The 16,209-nt window shown below is 49.8% G+C and overlaps 1 protein-coding gene across 3 annotated transcripts; it reads left to right on the plus strand.

Moving 5' to 3' along the window:
• Window positions 1-200: 200 nt before the first annotated feature.
• On the plus strand, window positions 201-13,400 carry LOC140715214 (inositol 1,4,5-trisphosphate receptor-interacting protein). Of its 3 annotated transcripts, XM_073027077.1 has the most exons (3): window positions 683-751; window positions 7,437-7,713; window positions 11,073-13,400. In XM_073027077.1, the coding sequence occupies exons 2-3, from the start codon at window positions 7,693-7,695 to the stop codon at window positions 12,654-12,656; spliced, it is 1,605 nt and encodes a 534-aa protein (XP_072883178.1). In that variant the 5' UTR covers window positions 683-751; window positions 7,437-7,692; the 3' UTR covers window positions 12,657-13,400. The 3 variants fall into 3 exon arrangements, with proteins under 3 accessions (XP_072883179.1, XP_072883178.1, XP_072883180.1); XM_073027078.1 differs by lacking the exon at window positions 7,437-7,713 and having other exon boundaries at window positions 201-751; XM_073027079.1 differs by lacking the exons at window positions 683-751; window positions 7,437-7,713 and adding an exon at window positions 1,557-1,880.
• The last annotated feature ends 2,809 nt before the right edge of the window (window positions 13,401-16,209 follow it).

A 16,209-nucleotide genomic window follows, 5' to 3' on the forward strand; every position in this document is an offset into this window, starting at 1 on the left:
AGGGCTTGGCCAGTTGACCAGAGAAGTGACGAGTGATATTGCATCAAGAGAAGGGATTAGAGGGTTAAGGTGTGTCGGTAAACAGAGGCCTTGAAAGTAATTAAAGGTAAATAAGGTTTAAAATGTACACAGAACCCATGAAACTTTTCGGAGGCTGTTACACGGGACCTGCCCCTCCGTGGAGGCACCGAATATCAGAGCAGGGAGGTTACTCTGGCACTGCTGGGTGTGCGCAGGTCTGGCGAGCGGTGATGTACTGCAGAGGAGATTCACCCAGAGCAGAGAAAAGTGGAAAATGTGTCTTTAACTTGGAATAGAAGAGGCAAGTTGTTCTCTTCTATATAACATAACATTACAGATTGTCTATCGAGATTAATTAGGAAGGGAACGCTTCCCTTAACAGATTTTACCCTGGGACGGGATACAGAGTTAAAGCAACGGGTGAGAGGGTTAGGATGATGCCTGGTGTTAGTTCACCCAAGGCTTGCAGTTCTGGAACAACCCATCCACAGCCCTTGAAGAACTGGGCAGCCCTTCGTGGACCAGCACCGGCGCGATGGGCTGAGTGAACTCTAATCAGCCCCCGCTCTGTATCTTTAAGCAGTGGTGTGGTTCGCCGCCGAGACTCCTCGGCTTATATGGAACGACAGGAAATGAGTAAGAGCCGAGGCAGAGAAAGGAACTGTCTGCCTGGTGGCGTCAGCCAGTTCCCCCGGAGCAGAGCGCCGGGACGTCCGGCAGCCCGACCAAGGTGAGTGAATTTGCAAGTCAGTCCCAGGCTGGACTCCGTCCCCTGTAGCCCCCGGGCCACCGAGAGAGACCCCTCCACCCCCTTTCGGAGTCTCGGGAACTCCGGATATCAGGAGGGGATCTTGGCGGAGTTGTGTCTAAGCAGCGACTGGAACAGGGCGCCAGTGGGAGAGGGAGAGGGACCGGGGGTTGGGGCCGAGGGCGCGTCTGCGTGGATTGTGTCCTTCAATTTGCAAGTTAAAATGTCTGGCGATGTCCTGCCATGCTCAAGGAGCCGTGTAAATGTGGGATCATCTCTTTTCCCCCGCGATTTGGTATCTATTTCTACTTCTGTTGTCCGAAAATAAACTTTGTTGGACTTCACCAACTACATGTCGTGTGTGCAGACCCGGGACCTGCTGCCGAGTCTCTCCCACGCTGGAGGAGGCGGGAGTAGTGAAACCCTCCCTGACCGCTTCTACCCTCTGCTCTCTGTTCCCCGACCATGTGCTCAGCCAACCACACGTCTTTGCTGGTCTGTCCCCTCCACTTCCGCAGCCCTTTGTCACCCCCAGCAGTCTTCCTGCATAATTTCCACTCTTTACCCTCCCACCTCGCCCGCCCATCATAACCCCTCTCAGCTGGATCCTCCGAACATCGGCCAGCGATTGCCGCCCACTCCACCCACCTTTTAGTACTGGCTCGTTCATTCCGGTCCTGATGGAGAGTCTCAAGTCGGACTGTGTCCTGATCTTCTCCCTCCATAGATGCTGCCTGACCCACCGAGTTCCTCCATGGTTTCTGCCTTGCTCTCTGTGGGCTGTGAGCCAACTCTCCTCTCACCTGGGGGTGGGCACTGTGAGCAGTGACGAGGTGGAGGGGCGATTGTGTGTTGTCCCCACAGCAGTGGGAAGGTGCAGGATGTTAGTCACACTGTGGGGAACCGTGAGACCCAGCTGTTCGACAGGACCTGGGGACAGGTACAACGGTAACTGGCGGGCTGTGTAGTGGAATCCGCACCGAAGCGACTAGTCCCCGGTTCGAATCTGGCTGGGTTGATCGTGGAGCTAGCAACTCAGCCTCGTGGAAAAGCAGACACGCGCTAAATAAACAGCAAGGTTGCGGCTCCATGCGCTCCAGGGCACAGAAAGGTACAACAATGTCAGTCTGTGTTGCCGGGGGGCTTGGCTGCAGCTGTACCAGGTGCAGATGGGATCACACCTAGATCAGTGCTGGAGTCAGAATGTTCATGCTGCCGATTCCTGGGGCTAAGGGGCTGCCTTGGGCAGGGGAATGGGGGTGGGAAGATAAGGCTGGAATTAGAATTTGTTTATTATTACATAAGGCAAAGTACAGTGAAAAGCTCTTGCACAATGTTGCACTGTAGTACAAAGGTACAACAATAACAGAATACAATTGTAGAGAAAGTGCAGACCATAATAAGACCTTAAGACATATGAGTTAAGTCATACGGACATGTTACAAGCAAAAGGATTGCAAGGGGCAAAATTGGCCCTGTGGAAGATCTGAATGGTAATCTACTTGTGGAGCCAAAAGAGAGGGGAGACCTTAAGTGGGTTTTTTTTTGCATCTGTATTTACTCAAGCGATGGACACAGTGTTTATAGAAGTGAGGCAAAAGAGCAGTGAGGTCCTGGACACTGTACAGATTACAGAGGAGGAGGTCCTGGGCAAATTAGGATGGATAAATCTAAGACCTAACAAGATGTTCCCTTGGACCCTGTGGAAGGAAAGTGCAGAAATTGCCGGGGCCTAGCAGAGATATTTAAATCATCCTTAGCGACAGGGGAGGTACCAGAGGATTGGAGGATAGCTAATGTTGCCCTGCTGCTTAAGAAAGGCTTTAACAATAAACCAGGAAATTCTAGGTGGGTGAGCCTGATATCAATAGTGGGAAAGTTATTCTAAGCGAGCCAATGAGTGAGTATTTGGACAGACATGGACTGATTAGGGGATAGTCAGCATGGTAGGTCATGTCCATCCAATCGTACAGTTTTTCAAGGAAGTTACGAAGAAAGTTGATGAAGGCAGGGCAGTGGATGATGTCTACACGGACTTTAACAAGGTCTTTGACAAGTTCCCATGTGGCAGGTTGGTCAAGAAGGTTCAGTCACTTAGGTGAGGAAGTAAATTAGATGTTGGCTTTGAGGGAGAAGCCAGAGAGTCGTAGTAGATGATTAACTTTCTGGCCGGAGGCCTGTGACTAGTGGAGTGCTGTAGGGATCGGTGCTGGGTCCATTGTTGTTTGTCTTCAATGATCTATGGTTAACTAGATCAGCAAATTTGCAGATGACACCAGGACTGGAGGTGCAGAGGACAGTAAGGAAGAGTATCAGAGCTTGCAGTGGGAACTGGACCAGAGGAAAAATTAAGCTGAAAAATGGCAGATGGAATATAATGCAGACAAGTATGAGGTGTTGCACCTCAGTAGGACAAACCAGTGCAAGGTCGTACACAGTGAACCGTCAGCCACTGAGGAGTGCTGTAGAACAAAGGGATCTGGGAATACAATTCATTGAAAGGGGTGCCACATTTAGACAGTGTCATAAAGAAAGCTTTTGGCACATTGGCTTTCATAAATCAAAGTACTGAGACATTATCTTGAAGTTTAAGACATTGGTGGGGCCTAGTTTGGAGTATTGTGCAGTTTTGGTCACCTGCCAACAGGAAAGATGTAAATAATGTTGAAAGAGTCCAGAGAAAATTTACAAGGATGTTGCTGGTTCTGAAGGACCTGAGTTATAGGAGAGAATGAATAGATTAGGACCTCATTCCTTGGAATGTGGATGATTGAGGGAAGAATTGATAGAGGTATATACAATTGAGGGTTATAGATAGGGTAAGTGCAAGCAGACTTTTTCAACTGAGTTTGTGTGGGACTACAACTAGAGGTCATGTAGAGGTCATAGGTCAACTAGTGTGAAAGGTGAAAAGTTTAAGGGGAACATGGGGTAAAAATTCACTCAGAAGGTTGTGAGAGTGTGGAACGAGCTGCCAGCGCAGGTGGTGTATGCAAGCTCGATTTCAATGTTTGACGTAAGTTTGAATAGGTACATGGAAGGTAAGGGTATGGAGGGCTAGACCCAAGCAGGTCGTGAAAATGGTTCAGCACAGACTAGATGATCTGAAGGGCCTGTGTACCTTTCTATGACTTGGGCCATTCAGCCCATTGAGTCTGCTCTGCCATTCTAGGGCTGCTTTATCCCTTTCAACCTCAGTCACCTGCCATCTCCCTGTAACCTTTGGTGCCCTGACTTATCAAGAACCTATCAACCTCCATTTTAAATGTACCCATTAACTTCGCCCCATAGCCGTCTGTGGTAATGAATTTCACAGATTTACCATTCTCTGGCTAAAGATACTCTCTTTATCTGTGCCCTCTGGACCTAGACTCCCCCACTATAGGAAACCTCCTCTTCATATTCATTTTGTTTGGGCCTTTCAGTATTCTATAGGTTTCAGTGAGCTTTTTCCCACCCCGTTATTTGAAACTCCAGCAGGTGCAGGCTGGGAGCCGTCAAATGTGCCTCATATTTTAACCCTTTCATTCCCAGGATTGCTCTTGTGTGCCTCCTCTGGACCCTCTCCAATGCCAGAACATCCTTTCTTAGATAAGAGACCAAATATGACTGTGGGGTCAAGAGTCCATCTTATTGAACTGGGGAACTGCAGCTGATACTGCAGTGGAGGCTACCTCAGTAAATATATTTATGACAAGGTTGGGCAGATTTTTGCATAGTAGGGGAATTAAGGGATATGGGGGAAAAAGGCAGGTAGGTGGAGATGAGTCATGAACTCATTGAATGGCGGAACAGACTCAACAAGCCAGATGGCTTGTTGTGGCAAATTTGCTGATAAGTGTGAGGTGTGACATTTTGATAAGACTAATCAAAATAGGACATACATGGTAAATGGTAGGGCATTGAGGAATGCAGTAGAACAGAGTGATCTAGGAATAATGGTGCATAGCTCCCGAAGGTGGAATCTCATCTGGATAGGGTGGTGAAGAAACCTTTATAAATCAGAGCATTGAGTATAGGAGTTGGGATGTAATGTTAAAATTGTACAAGGCATTGGTGAGGCCAAATTTGGAGTATCGTGTACAGTTCTGGTCACTGAATTATAGGAAAGATGTCAACAAATTAGAAAGAGTACAGAGGAGATTTACTAGAATGTTACCTGGGTTTCAGCACCTAAGTTACAGAGAAAGGTTAAACAAGTTAGGTCTTTATTCTTTGGAGTGTCGAAGGTTGAGGGGGGGACTTGATAGAGGTATTTAAAATTATGAGGGGGATAGATAGAGTTGACGTGGATAGGTTTTTTCCATTGAGAGTAGGGGAGATTCATACAAGAGGACATGAGTTGAGACTTAGGGGGCAAAAGTTTAAGGGTAACATGAGGGGGAATTTCTTTACTCAGAGAGTGGTAGCTGTGTGGAACGAGCTTCCAGTAGAAGTGGTAGAGGCAGGTTTGATATTGTCATTTTTTTTAAAAAAATGGATAGGTATATGGACAGGAAAGGAATGGAGGGTTATGGGCTGAGTGCAGGTCAGTGGGACTAGGTGAGAGTAAGCGCTTGGCACGGACTAGAAGGGCTGAGATGGGCTGTTTCCGTGCTGTAATTGTTATATGGTTATATGGCCTGCTCCTATTTCTTACATTCTTGTGTACTGAAGAATGGGAGGTGATCGAATGAAGTCTCAGATTCTTGAGGGCTTGACAGGCAGGATAATGAGTTGATGTTGGAGCCAAGGGTGACTACAGCAGGAAGCAGGCCATTTGGCCCATCAAGTTCACACCAGTTCTCTGTAAGAAGAAAACAGCTAGTCCCATCACCCCCCCCCCACCCCCCCCCAGGCATCATCCCTGATGAAGATGACAGAGTGTGTCATCAAAATGTTGGTTAAGATTGGTATCTGTACCTGGCTGGAAGCCTGAGAATTTATTAGTCAGGAAAGCACTCTACCCTTTTTCACAATGCTGTGTTTGCACCCTGCCGTGGAACCTGCCTGACAGCTACACCCCACACTGTCCACTCCCTGTATTCTTTAAATGTTTCCTGGTGTAACACTGCCTTTACCTAGAACTAGAAGCAAATTTCCCCTCTTTGCCCCCTCCCCTCACCATGACTGAGTAGTGGCAGAAGAATTCCCTCAGAACAGCTTTTGAAAGGCCACGATGGAATCTGCCTCCACTACACCTGAAGATGGTGCATTCTTGATATCAAAATGATTTTCCTGATGGCACCTTTAATTCTCTTCCCTTTTTACATCTATACTCAAGCACTGAACTGCCCATCAAAGGGAATCGCCACCCAAAATCCACCTTGTTCAAGTCTCTCATTGTTTTATATACATCTATTAGATCTTCTCGCAGCTTTCTCTTCACCAAACTAAGGCAGCTGATTGACTGGCATTCCATTCACCACCCTTCCATCACGTACACCCTGACTGCAACGCACACTTCACTTGCCAAGATTCAATAGACAGACAGACAGACAGACATACTTTATTGATCCCGAGGGAAACTGGGTTTCGTTACAGTCGCACCAACCAAGAATAGTGTAGAAATATAGCAATATAAAACCATAAATAATTAAATAATAATAGGTAAATTATGCCAAGTGGAAATAAGTCCAGGACCAGCCTATTGGCTCAGGGTGTCTGACACTCTGAGGGAGGAGTTATAAAGTTTGATGGCCACAGGTAGGAATGACTTCCTATGACGCTCAGTGTTACATCTCGGTGGAATGAGTCTCTGGCTGAATGTACTCTTGTGTCTAACCAGTACATTATGGAGTGGATGGGAGACATTGTCCAAGATGGCATGCAACTTGGACAGCATCCTCTTTTCAGACACCACCGTCAGAGAGTCCAGTTCCACCCCCACAACATCACTGGCCTTAACGAATGAGTTTGTTGATTCTGTTGGTGTCTGCTACCCTCAGCCTGCTGCCCCAGCACACAACAGCAAACATGATAGCACTGGCCACCACAGCCTCGTAGAACATCCTCAGCATCTTTTGAAACCATAACTGCTACCATCAAGGCAGCAGGAGGATGGAGCTACAAGCTCCTGTGTGCTTACTCTCAGTCACACACCATTCTGACTTCTATCACTAGGCCCAGAATACACACACTCTTATGATTAAAACATATTTGACTAGTGCCCAAAGGGAACAGCATGGCCCCTGTCGTCCACAGGATAGAAAGATGCCATTTTAATACAGATATTGATCATTTGGTAAGTTGTAAATATTTGAATTTCCTACTCACAAGATCAGTCACCATCTGCGTCCCTTTCCAATTCTAGCTGAGAGATTGCACCGGAGAGGGTGCAGAGAGGATTCACCAGAATGTTGTCTGAGAGGTGAATGCCTTTGAGATTAGATCATTGTTTTCCCTGGAGCTAAGGAGGCTGACGGGTGACCTGACAAATTGTATCTGCCTTGAGTGCAGCTTTGACATTTAAGAGGTATTTGGGTGGGTGCATGGAGGGGAGGGGCTTGGAGGGTCATGAGTCGAATGTGGACAACTAGGACTATCTGAGAGGGTGCATTGGTCATCATGGACCAGATGGGCTGAAGGGCCTGCTTCTGTGCTGTACTACTCATTAATTGTTGAAGGCACAGTTACTCGAGGGCAGATCTTGCAAAGGGCTGATGTTTCCACTTTTGCACCCCAATAGCTGCTGCCCTTGTTCAGACGACCAAGGCAGGGCCTACCCCCTCAGGGAATGTAAAATTGTCCAAGACATCACTCAGAGCAAGAGAAATGAGAGTTGCGGTCTGCATCACAAGCACCCATCACTCAACACTACAGTGGAACAAATCATCCCGGGACATTTTAGGGAGAGTGCAGAGGAGATTTACGAGTGTGTTGCCTGGATTGGAGAGCGTGCCTTATGAGAATAACTCAGCCTTTTCTCCTTGGAGTGACGGAGGATGAGAGGTGACCTGATAGAGGTGTATAAGACAATGAGACGCATTGGTCATATGGATAGCCAGAGGCTTTTTCCCGGGGCTGAAATGGCTAACATGAGGGGGCATAGTTTTAAGGTGCCTGGAAGTAGTTACAAGGGGGATATCAGAGGTAAGTTTTTCACCCAGAGAGTGGTGGGTGTGTGGAATGCACTGCCAGTGGCAGTGGTGGAGGCAGATACAATAGGGTCTTTTAAGAGACTCTTGGATAGGTACGCAGAGTTTAGAAAAATAGAGGGCTATGTGGTAGGGAAATTCGAGGCAGTTTCTTGAGTAGGTTACATGGTTGGCACAATATTGTGGGCCGAAAGGCCTGTAATGTGCTGTAGATTTCTATATTCTGTTCTATGTTTTACTCGTGGGAACTTGCTGTACATTACAGCAGTGACCACATCTCGGAAACACTCCCATGCCTGTAGCCCATGCAGCATGAACTGCACAAACTCCTCCAGTTCTGGTTGTTCACACACACTATTTTATGCGGTACCAGAGGGAACAACAGCTCATCCACCCCCCCCCCCCCCACCACACAGAACAGTAGAGTGTCCTGTCCTGTCCCATCCCACCCATCCCCTCTCTTTTCCCTTTCAAAGGCCCTTTCTGACTCCCTTCCCACCTACCCTCTGGCAGAGAGTTCCAGGCTATAACCACGCTGCCTTTAAAATACCTTTCTATACTACCACCCAAAGTTTCACCCTGTGCTGTGGTATCTGAATTGTGCAAACAGCTTATCTCTGCTCATACGCAAACTTGGTGGACAGAGATGGTCCACGCAGGGTAACGTACAGACAGGAGACCAATCTCTATCAAAGCCCCATCTCCCACTCACGTCCTAGATACAGTGATGGGTCTGTTGACCAATCCCCCTGTCCAAGGGTGTTCCTAGTGATAGAGAGATGAAATATACAAATGGGTCCTTTAGTCCACTATCTGTGCTGCCCATGGACACCATAAAAACAGAAGGTATAGGAGAAAATTAGGCCATTCAGCCCCTCAAGTCTGCTCTGGCATTCGATCATGGCTTAATTACTTTCCCTCTCAAAATCATTCCCCCTGCTCTCGCCCCATAACCTTTGACGCCCTTTAATCAAGGACTTATTAACCTCCACATTAAATATACCCAATGATTTGGCCCCCCACATCCATCTGTGGCAATGAATTCCACAGATTCACCACCCGCAGGCTAAAGAAATTCCTCCTCATCTCTGTTCTAAAGGGACGTCCTTGTATTCAGAGGCTGTGCGCTCTGGTTCGATTCCCTGCTCTAGGGTCCACTCTATCTAGACCTTTCGATATTTGATAGGTTTCAAAGAGATTTCCCCCTTATTTATCGAAACGTGTTTCTATGTCATGTATCTGTAATATCAGAATCAAAATTTTCACCTAAGCCTCCTCCCACCCTATCCTTTTCCCTCATGAGTTTGCCAACTCTGCTAAATGCATCTTTGCTTTTCCTGTTCAGATACACATTGTGTTAAAATACTCCGAACACTCAGCAAAGAAATTTCACCTGGATTCCTTACTGAGGCTTCTAGTAATTAGCTTACATTTCTATCCCTTGACAATCTATTATCATTGTCGATAATAAAATAACTAGGCCCAGAACACGGGCAGTCTTACGACTGAAATACATTTTAATTTTGCTTCTGCGCAAGGAGAACGCATGGCCCCGGTCACCCACTCTGTTCTGAAGCCAGGACAGAAGTCTGCCATTTTTGCACAGATATTGACCATTTGGTAAATTGTAAATATTTGAATCCCTTACTCAAAAGATCAATCACTATTTGCAGTAGAGGTGTTAAAAGTCCGTCAAAACTTCAAGCGGACAGCCGATGATATTTTGAAGTTAGTAAAGCAATTGTCCCTCATTTTTGGGTGCGTTCCACATCCTTCCGTTATTCCTGTCTCTGGCATCCTTCACTGTGTTTTGGGAGCACTATGTTTTAGGAAGAACTTCCTCGAAAAGTCTCACTATCGAGTCCTCATTCATCTGTACGCTACACAGTGTTGTGTTCATCCCTGCCACCACCCCCCCCCCCCACCCCCTCACCAGCCTATCTCCTCTGTAGTAAGCAGAGGGGATTCCAGTGGTTTCACATGACGACAACTGCCCCAGGCTATCCTTGCCCAGACATTGTCTTTATACAACTAACACACTATGTTTGGGAAGCTCCAAAGATGAAGATGATGCTATGCCTTATTTATTTACACCAATCCTACAACCATCGCATTTTCTATTCTCCCTGCATTCTCATTAACCTTCCCAAATTCCACCTCTCAGCTGCACACCGGGGACAATTTACCACAGCAATTAACCCGCTGCCCTGGGGATGTGGGAGGGATATTGAGTACCAAACTCACACAGTTACAGGGAGAGTGTCTGTGTGGGGTTTGCACACAGGAGTAAAATTGGGTCGCTGGAACTGTGAGGCAGGTGTTATATTTGTGGATATTTACGGATCGCGGGAGAAAGGGAATTCGGACTGGTATTGAGAGCATCGGCTATGCATCAGGGGCACAGTAGAGTTCCTGACCAAACTGCCCAAGGAGCACAACTACAGTCCCGTGAGTCTGTGAATGAATCTGTGGTTCCCACATCAGCCTGCATAGTCAGTACGGGCCAATACCACCAGAATGAAAATAAGAGATCCTCGATCCTGAGGGGTGACTTAAGGAGGACTCGTGGTCCCTCCTGAACTTGCGCTTGTCATAAAGTTCACCTCGGACATTTCCTCCCCATCCGCCACACCACCGTACTTGCCTCCAGTCAGCTTAAAATTATGCAAACACGAGGAAGTCTGCAGATGCTGGAAATTCAAGCAACACACACAAAATACTGGTGGAACGCAGCAGGCCAGGCAGTATCTATAGGAAGAAGCACTGTCGACGTTTCAGGCTGAGACCCTTCGTCAGGACCCTTCCGGAGTCCTGACGAAGGGTCTTGGCCCGAAACGTCGACGGTACTTCTCCCTGTAGATGCTGCCTGGCCTGCTGTGTTCCACCAGCATTTTGTGTGTGTTGCTTAAAATTATGCTCTCTTTTTGTATTAGCCGCTCCCACTCTGGGGGGGAAAAGTCTCTGTCCACTCAGTCTATATCTCTTATCATCTTGTCAAGTTGCCTCATCCTTCCTTGTTCCAAAGAGAAAATGCCCAGCTCCCTCAAACTATCCCCCATCTGGATCTTGACCCATGTCCTGATCAACTTGGTCTGCACAGAGGCCTATATCCCAAAAATATCACCCAGTTACACCAGACACCCGGCCTTGCCTAGTCCCTCACATTCTCTAGGCTTGCCCCTCGCCTCTGGAAACCAAGCCTCACCTGCTTCTCCCTCTCTCCACAGGTCTGGGCTGCCATGCCGGCCCCGATTATCACCGTGTGGCTGCTGGTGAGCGCCATCTTGAGCGAGCCGCCGCCCGCGCAGCGGGAAGCCCTCGGCCGAATGGAGGAGCGGGAGGCAGAGCTGCAGGCTCAGAAACTGCGGCTGGAGCGGGAGCTGGATGAGGCGGCACCGGTGGTGGTGACGGCTGAGGAGCCGCAGGCCGAGGACGGCGACAGCTGGGGGCCGTGGGGAGCCTACCCCCTCGCCGGTGTTCTCCTCCTCCTGCTGGCACTGTGGGGCTGCGGGCTGGTCGGCTGCCCGCGTGCCCTGCGGCTGCTGGTGGGCGGGGAGGCGGGCCCGGAGAGCGGGGAGCTGCCACCGCTAGCCTCGCTGCCTGACCTTCAGGCTCTGGCCTGCTTCTACGAGCAGAGCGTGCGGCTGCCGGCGGACGAGGTGTCGCGGACCAGGGAGATGGTGGAAGGCTTTGCCGACGACCTGCTGGAGGCCGTGCGGAGTGTGTGCGACCGCGAGCTTGACATGGAGCTGCAGGAGTGTGTCGGCGTCGGGAGCCTCTACGAGAACTGGCGTCTGGACAGGCCGCTGGCCTGTGACCTGCTGGTGCCCTTCAGCCCGCCTGAGCCCTACCGTTTCCAGGCCGAGTTGATGCCGGCGGCAGGGCCCGAGTTCCTGACTCATGGCGCCGTTCGCGTGTTGGGCCCGGAGCCCGGCGCCTGTCGCTGTGGCGACACCCAGCTGGCCCGCGACATGCTGTGCCTGGTGCACGGAGAGCAGGACCCGGCTGCCAGCCACGAGCTGCTGTGGGCCCCTACTGCCCCCTATCTGTCCCGGGGCCCGGTGATGCGGTGGTTCCAGGCCGCCCTCACCAAGGCTTGGGCCAGGATCTCGCACAAGTATGACTTTGAGCTGGGATTCCAGGATCTGGAACGCCCCGGCTCCCTGCGGATCCGCTTCCGCTCCGGCAAGGTCGTGCTGTTCCACCTCTGCCCCGTGGTGCAGTACGAAGGCTCCGACATGTACCTGACACCGGCCTGGGACTCACCCGAGGCGCAGCCAGGCCGCAGGCCTGACCATGGAACCGTCTGGGAGCTCAGCACGGCCGTCTACGAGAAGCGGTTCCTGAACTGGGTGGGCAAGCGGCTGCCGCTAAGCCCCTGCCACCTGGCCTGCCTGCAGATCGCTGCCTTCCTGCACCAGAAGCAGATCCGGCTGAGCGGACCGGGCGGCCTGCGCCGCTACCACCTGAAGACTGCGCTGCTCCACCTGCTGGCCCGCTTGCCCCCCGCCGCCTGGCACCGCTCCTGCCTGCCAGCTCGGCTCCGGGACCTGCTGGAGCTGCTGCAGCTGGCGCTGCGCCACGGCCGCCTCCAGCACTTCATCCTGGGCAGTGGCTCCGCCCTGCCCCAGCTCAACATCCCGGCCGGCCTCCGCTCGGCCCAGCAGCCCAACCTGCTGGCTGGCCTGGCGGCGCGGAGGCAGCTGCTGGCCCGGGCCAGGCACATGCTGGCCGAGATGCAGCGCAACGCCACGGTGCTGGTGCGGGAGTACGGCCCGCCCGAGACACAGACCAGCCACGCTTCCAGCTAGGCGGTGGGATGGTGCACGGCTACCTCGAGGCCTCTGCCTGGGTAAGTCAGAGTGGCATCAGGCCCCGAGATGCTGGCCTCTCGCCCTCGTGTCCAGGCACCTGTCCACCTCTGCGGCAGATGAACTCGGCAACTAAACCCCCCCAGACTTCCAGTGGGTGAAGACACTACTGGCCCAGCCAAGGCTGCCTCCTCCTCGGGCATCGCCATTCTCCAGCCCGCTTTGCCCTGCACGACAGGGGTGCCAAAGTTGGCATTGGCCAAGGGTCATTGCCACCACTCCGTGCCCACTGCTCTTCGGTGCAGCCGCTGACCGAGCATTCCCTTTTCCTGAGGGAGGCCAGCCCTGGCGGGATTTGCAGCTACTACAGATCCAGTTGTTGAAACGGAATATATTTTGCAGTAAACACACACTTTATTATTCAGTGAGAATTAAAGGCACTACTGGAACAGATTCAATGTTCATGATGCAGGGTTCAATAGAAACGTGAGAGGCAATAGAGGGATTTTGATGGGGTGAGAAGTGGCAATGGACAGTGACTGAGTGGGCAACAGTAAGGATGATGGACAGCTCGTGGTGACCATAACTGGAAGGCAAAGGACTGTTTAACTGGGGAAGTTAATTGTTTTTTGGCTTTGTATACACCTCACTAAAAACCAATCTAATGATCAAGAAAGGCAAGTATTGGTAATTATTACAAAACATTTTAAGTACAAGAATAAAGACTACACATGGAGCACTCTGTATTTCTGTACTTTGTGTATTTTTAAAATTTAAAGATAAGCACAATACAGAAGCAGGGATGTAACGTGGGGTCTCACTTGAAGTGTTGTGGGTGGTTTGGGGCCCCTTGTCTAGGAGGGAATGTGCTGCTATTAGGGAGGGTTTGTTGGAGGGGGGTTGGTTTCATGAGAATGATTCTGGGATGAGGGAGAGGGTGCTTGATGACTCTCCGCCTCTGTCCTCACTGGAGTTCACTGAAATCTATTGAACATTGGAAGGCCTTGATGGAGAGGATGTGTCCTACGGTGGGAGTTCTGGGATTGGCGGGGTGGGGGTGTTGCATGGAGGGGCATCCTTTTCGGGACGCAGATGAGGAGAGATTTCTCTGGCCGGAGGATGGTGGGTCTGTGGAATTCGTTGCCCACGCTGCGGCTCTGGGGGCCAGGTCATTGGGTGCACTTGAGGTAGAGATTGTTGGATTCTTGATTGGTCAGGGCATGGAGGGAAATGGGGAGTGGGTGGGAGGGAGGGTGAGATGCTGGTGGCCAAGTCTAGTAACAGACCCTTCCAGCCCAACGAGCCCACACCACCCAATTACACCAATATGACCAGTTAACCTCCCAATCCATACATCTGTGGGAGGGAAGTCCACACGGCCACTGGGAGAGTGTACAGACTCCTCAGAGGCAGTGGCAGGAATTGAACCCCTGTTGCAAGTGCTGTTATAGTGTTATTCTAACCCCCGTGCATTTGTACAAAAGATTTATTTGAGTGAATATTCACCTACTCCCTTGGATAATAGATGTTACACTAGGAGCGAATGTGTAGCCTTGGACTCCGCATTTTTTTTAGAAGAATGGTTGGGGATCTCACTGGAACAACCAACACTGACAGTAAATGTGGGGAGGATGCTTTTCCTGGCTGAGACATCGAGATCCGGAAGGCACGGTCTCAAAGAAAGTAAGTGTGGAAATGTGATGTGCCTGTCCATGCTCTCCTCCGCTTCCTTGAAGGAGCAACACGTCATGTTCTGGCTGGGTAGCCTCCAACCTGATCGCACGAACATTGATTTCTGAAACTTTTGATAGTTTCTCCCCACCCCCCCCCCCCTTCTCCCTTTTTCGTATTCTCCATTCTAGCTTCCCTTTTACCCCTTGGCTTCTCCTTATCTGCCCATCATCTCCTTTCAACACCTCTCCTCCTTCCCTTTCTCCCATTGTCAGCTTCCTCTCCTAACAGATTCCTTCTTGTCAGTCCTTTAACCTTTTCCACCAATCACCTCCCAGCTTACTTCATTCCCCTCCCCCACCCACCGAACTTCCCTCTCATCTATCATTTGCCAGCCTGTCCTCCGTTTCTTTCTGCTTTCTACCCCCTTCCTTTCCAGTCCTGAGGAAGGGTCTCTGCCCACAACATTGGCTATTTATTCCCCTCCATAGTTGCTTACTGACCTCCAGTGTTTTGTGTTTGTTGCCTCAGATTTCCAGCACCTTGTGGTCCATATCCCTCTAATCACTGCCTGTTTACAGGCTGTTTAAATGCCTCTTAAATGTTCCTATCACATCTGCTTTCACCCTAAACTCTGGTAGCACCTAACTGGCACCTACCACTCTCTATGTAATTAAAAAAACACTTGCCTCCTTTAAACTTTCCCTAAAGCCCTGCCCTCTAGTCGATCCTTTTCAGTCCTTAGCAACCTGCCTTTTATTTTGAGAATTTCCTCCATGGTCCTAAAATCCTCAGCTGGGGAGCAGCCACTGTCAAATACTTTAAGATGTGTTAAGTTTTAATAGATCTTTTATTTTCCTAGTGGTTAAAGCATTCGTCTAGTTATCTGAAGGTTGCTAGTTCAAGCCTTGGCTGAGGCTGCTTGTGTGTCTTTGAGCAAGGCACTTAACCACACATTGCTCTGCGATGACACCGATGCCAAGCTGTATGTATGGGTCCTAATGCCCTTCCCTTGGACAACATCAGTGGCATGGAGAGGGGAGACTTGCAGCTTGGGCAACTGCCGGTCTTCCATAAAAAAAAACCCTGCCCAGGCTTGCGCCCTGGAAACTTTCCAAGGTGCAAATCCATGGTCTATCGAGACTAACGGAGGCCTACACAATTTTACTAAACTGGAGAATACAGGCCTCACCAAGGCCCAATTAAATTATATTGAGTTATCTTGTGCATCAAGTGATTTACCTTCCTAATGAAGCTGCACATTTGTTTTCGTGTACCTGTGTACAAGGACGTTCACCTAGCCCTCTTGAGTATGAACATTACCCAATCTCTCTCTGTTTAAAGGTCCTTTCCCAGGACAACCTGGGATGAAGGCAGCCCGAATACCAGGGTCCATGTTTGAAGCTGTGTGGATAACGGACATACTAACAGTTTGTAATGCTCACCATACTGGAACATAGAACAATACAGGCCCTTTGGCCCACAAAATGGTTTGGATCACTAACCCTTCCATCCAAAACAGCCATTGATTTTTCTTACATCCATGTGCCTATCTAAGAGTTTCTTAAATGCCCCTAGCACCTCTCCAGGCAGTGTAGTCCATGCACCCGCCATTCCCTGTTTTTAAAAGAGATCTGCCTTAGACACTCCTCCCATACTTGCCTCCAATCACCTTAAAATTATGCCCCTTTGATTTAACCATTTCCACCCTCTGCTATCCGCACCATCTATGCCTCTGAACATCTTGTACACCTCTGTCACATCACCTCTCATCTTCGCCGCTCCAAACAGCTCGTTCAGCCTACCCTGATAAGACGTGCTCTCTAAAGCAGGCAGCACGTCAATCTTCAATCTTCTCTACACTCTCTCCAAAGCTTCTACA

The sequence above is a fragment of the Hemitrygon akajei genome, chromosome 23, assembly GCF_048418815.1.
Source record: "Hemitrygon akajei chromosome 23, sHemAka1.3, whole genome shotgun sequence".
NCBI classification, from domain to species: domain Eukaryota; kingdom Metazoa; phylum Chordata; class Chondrichthyes; order Myliobatiformes; family Dasyatidae; genus Hemitrygon; species Hemitrygon akajei.

Coding starts and splice junctions, on each gene's coding strand:
- LOC140715214 (XM_073027077.1), top strand. CDS start 7,693: ATGAGAGGTGACCTGATAGAG. Junction 7,714..11,072: donor TGAGAGGTGACCTGATAGAG/GTGTATAAGACA, acceptor CTCTCTCCACAG/GTCTGGGCTGCCATGCCGGC.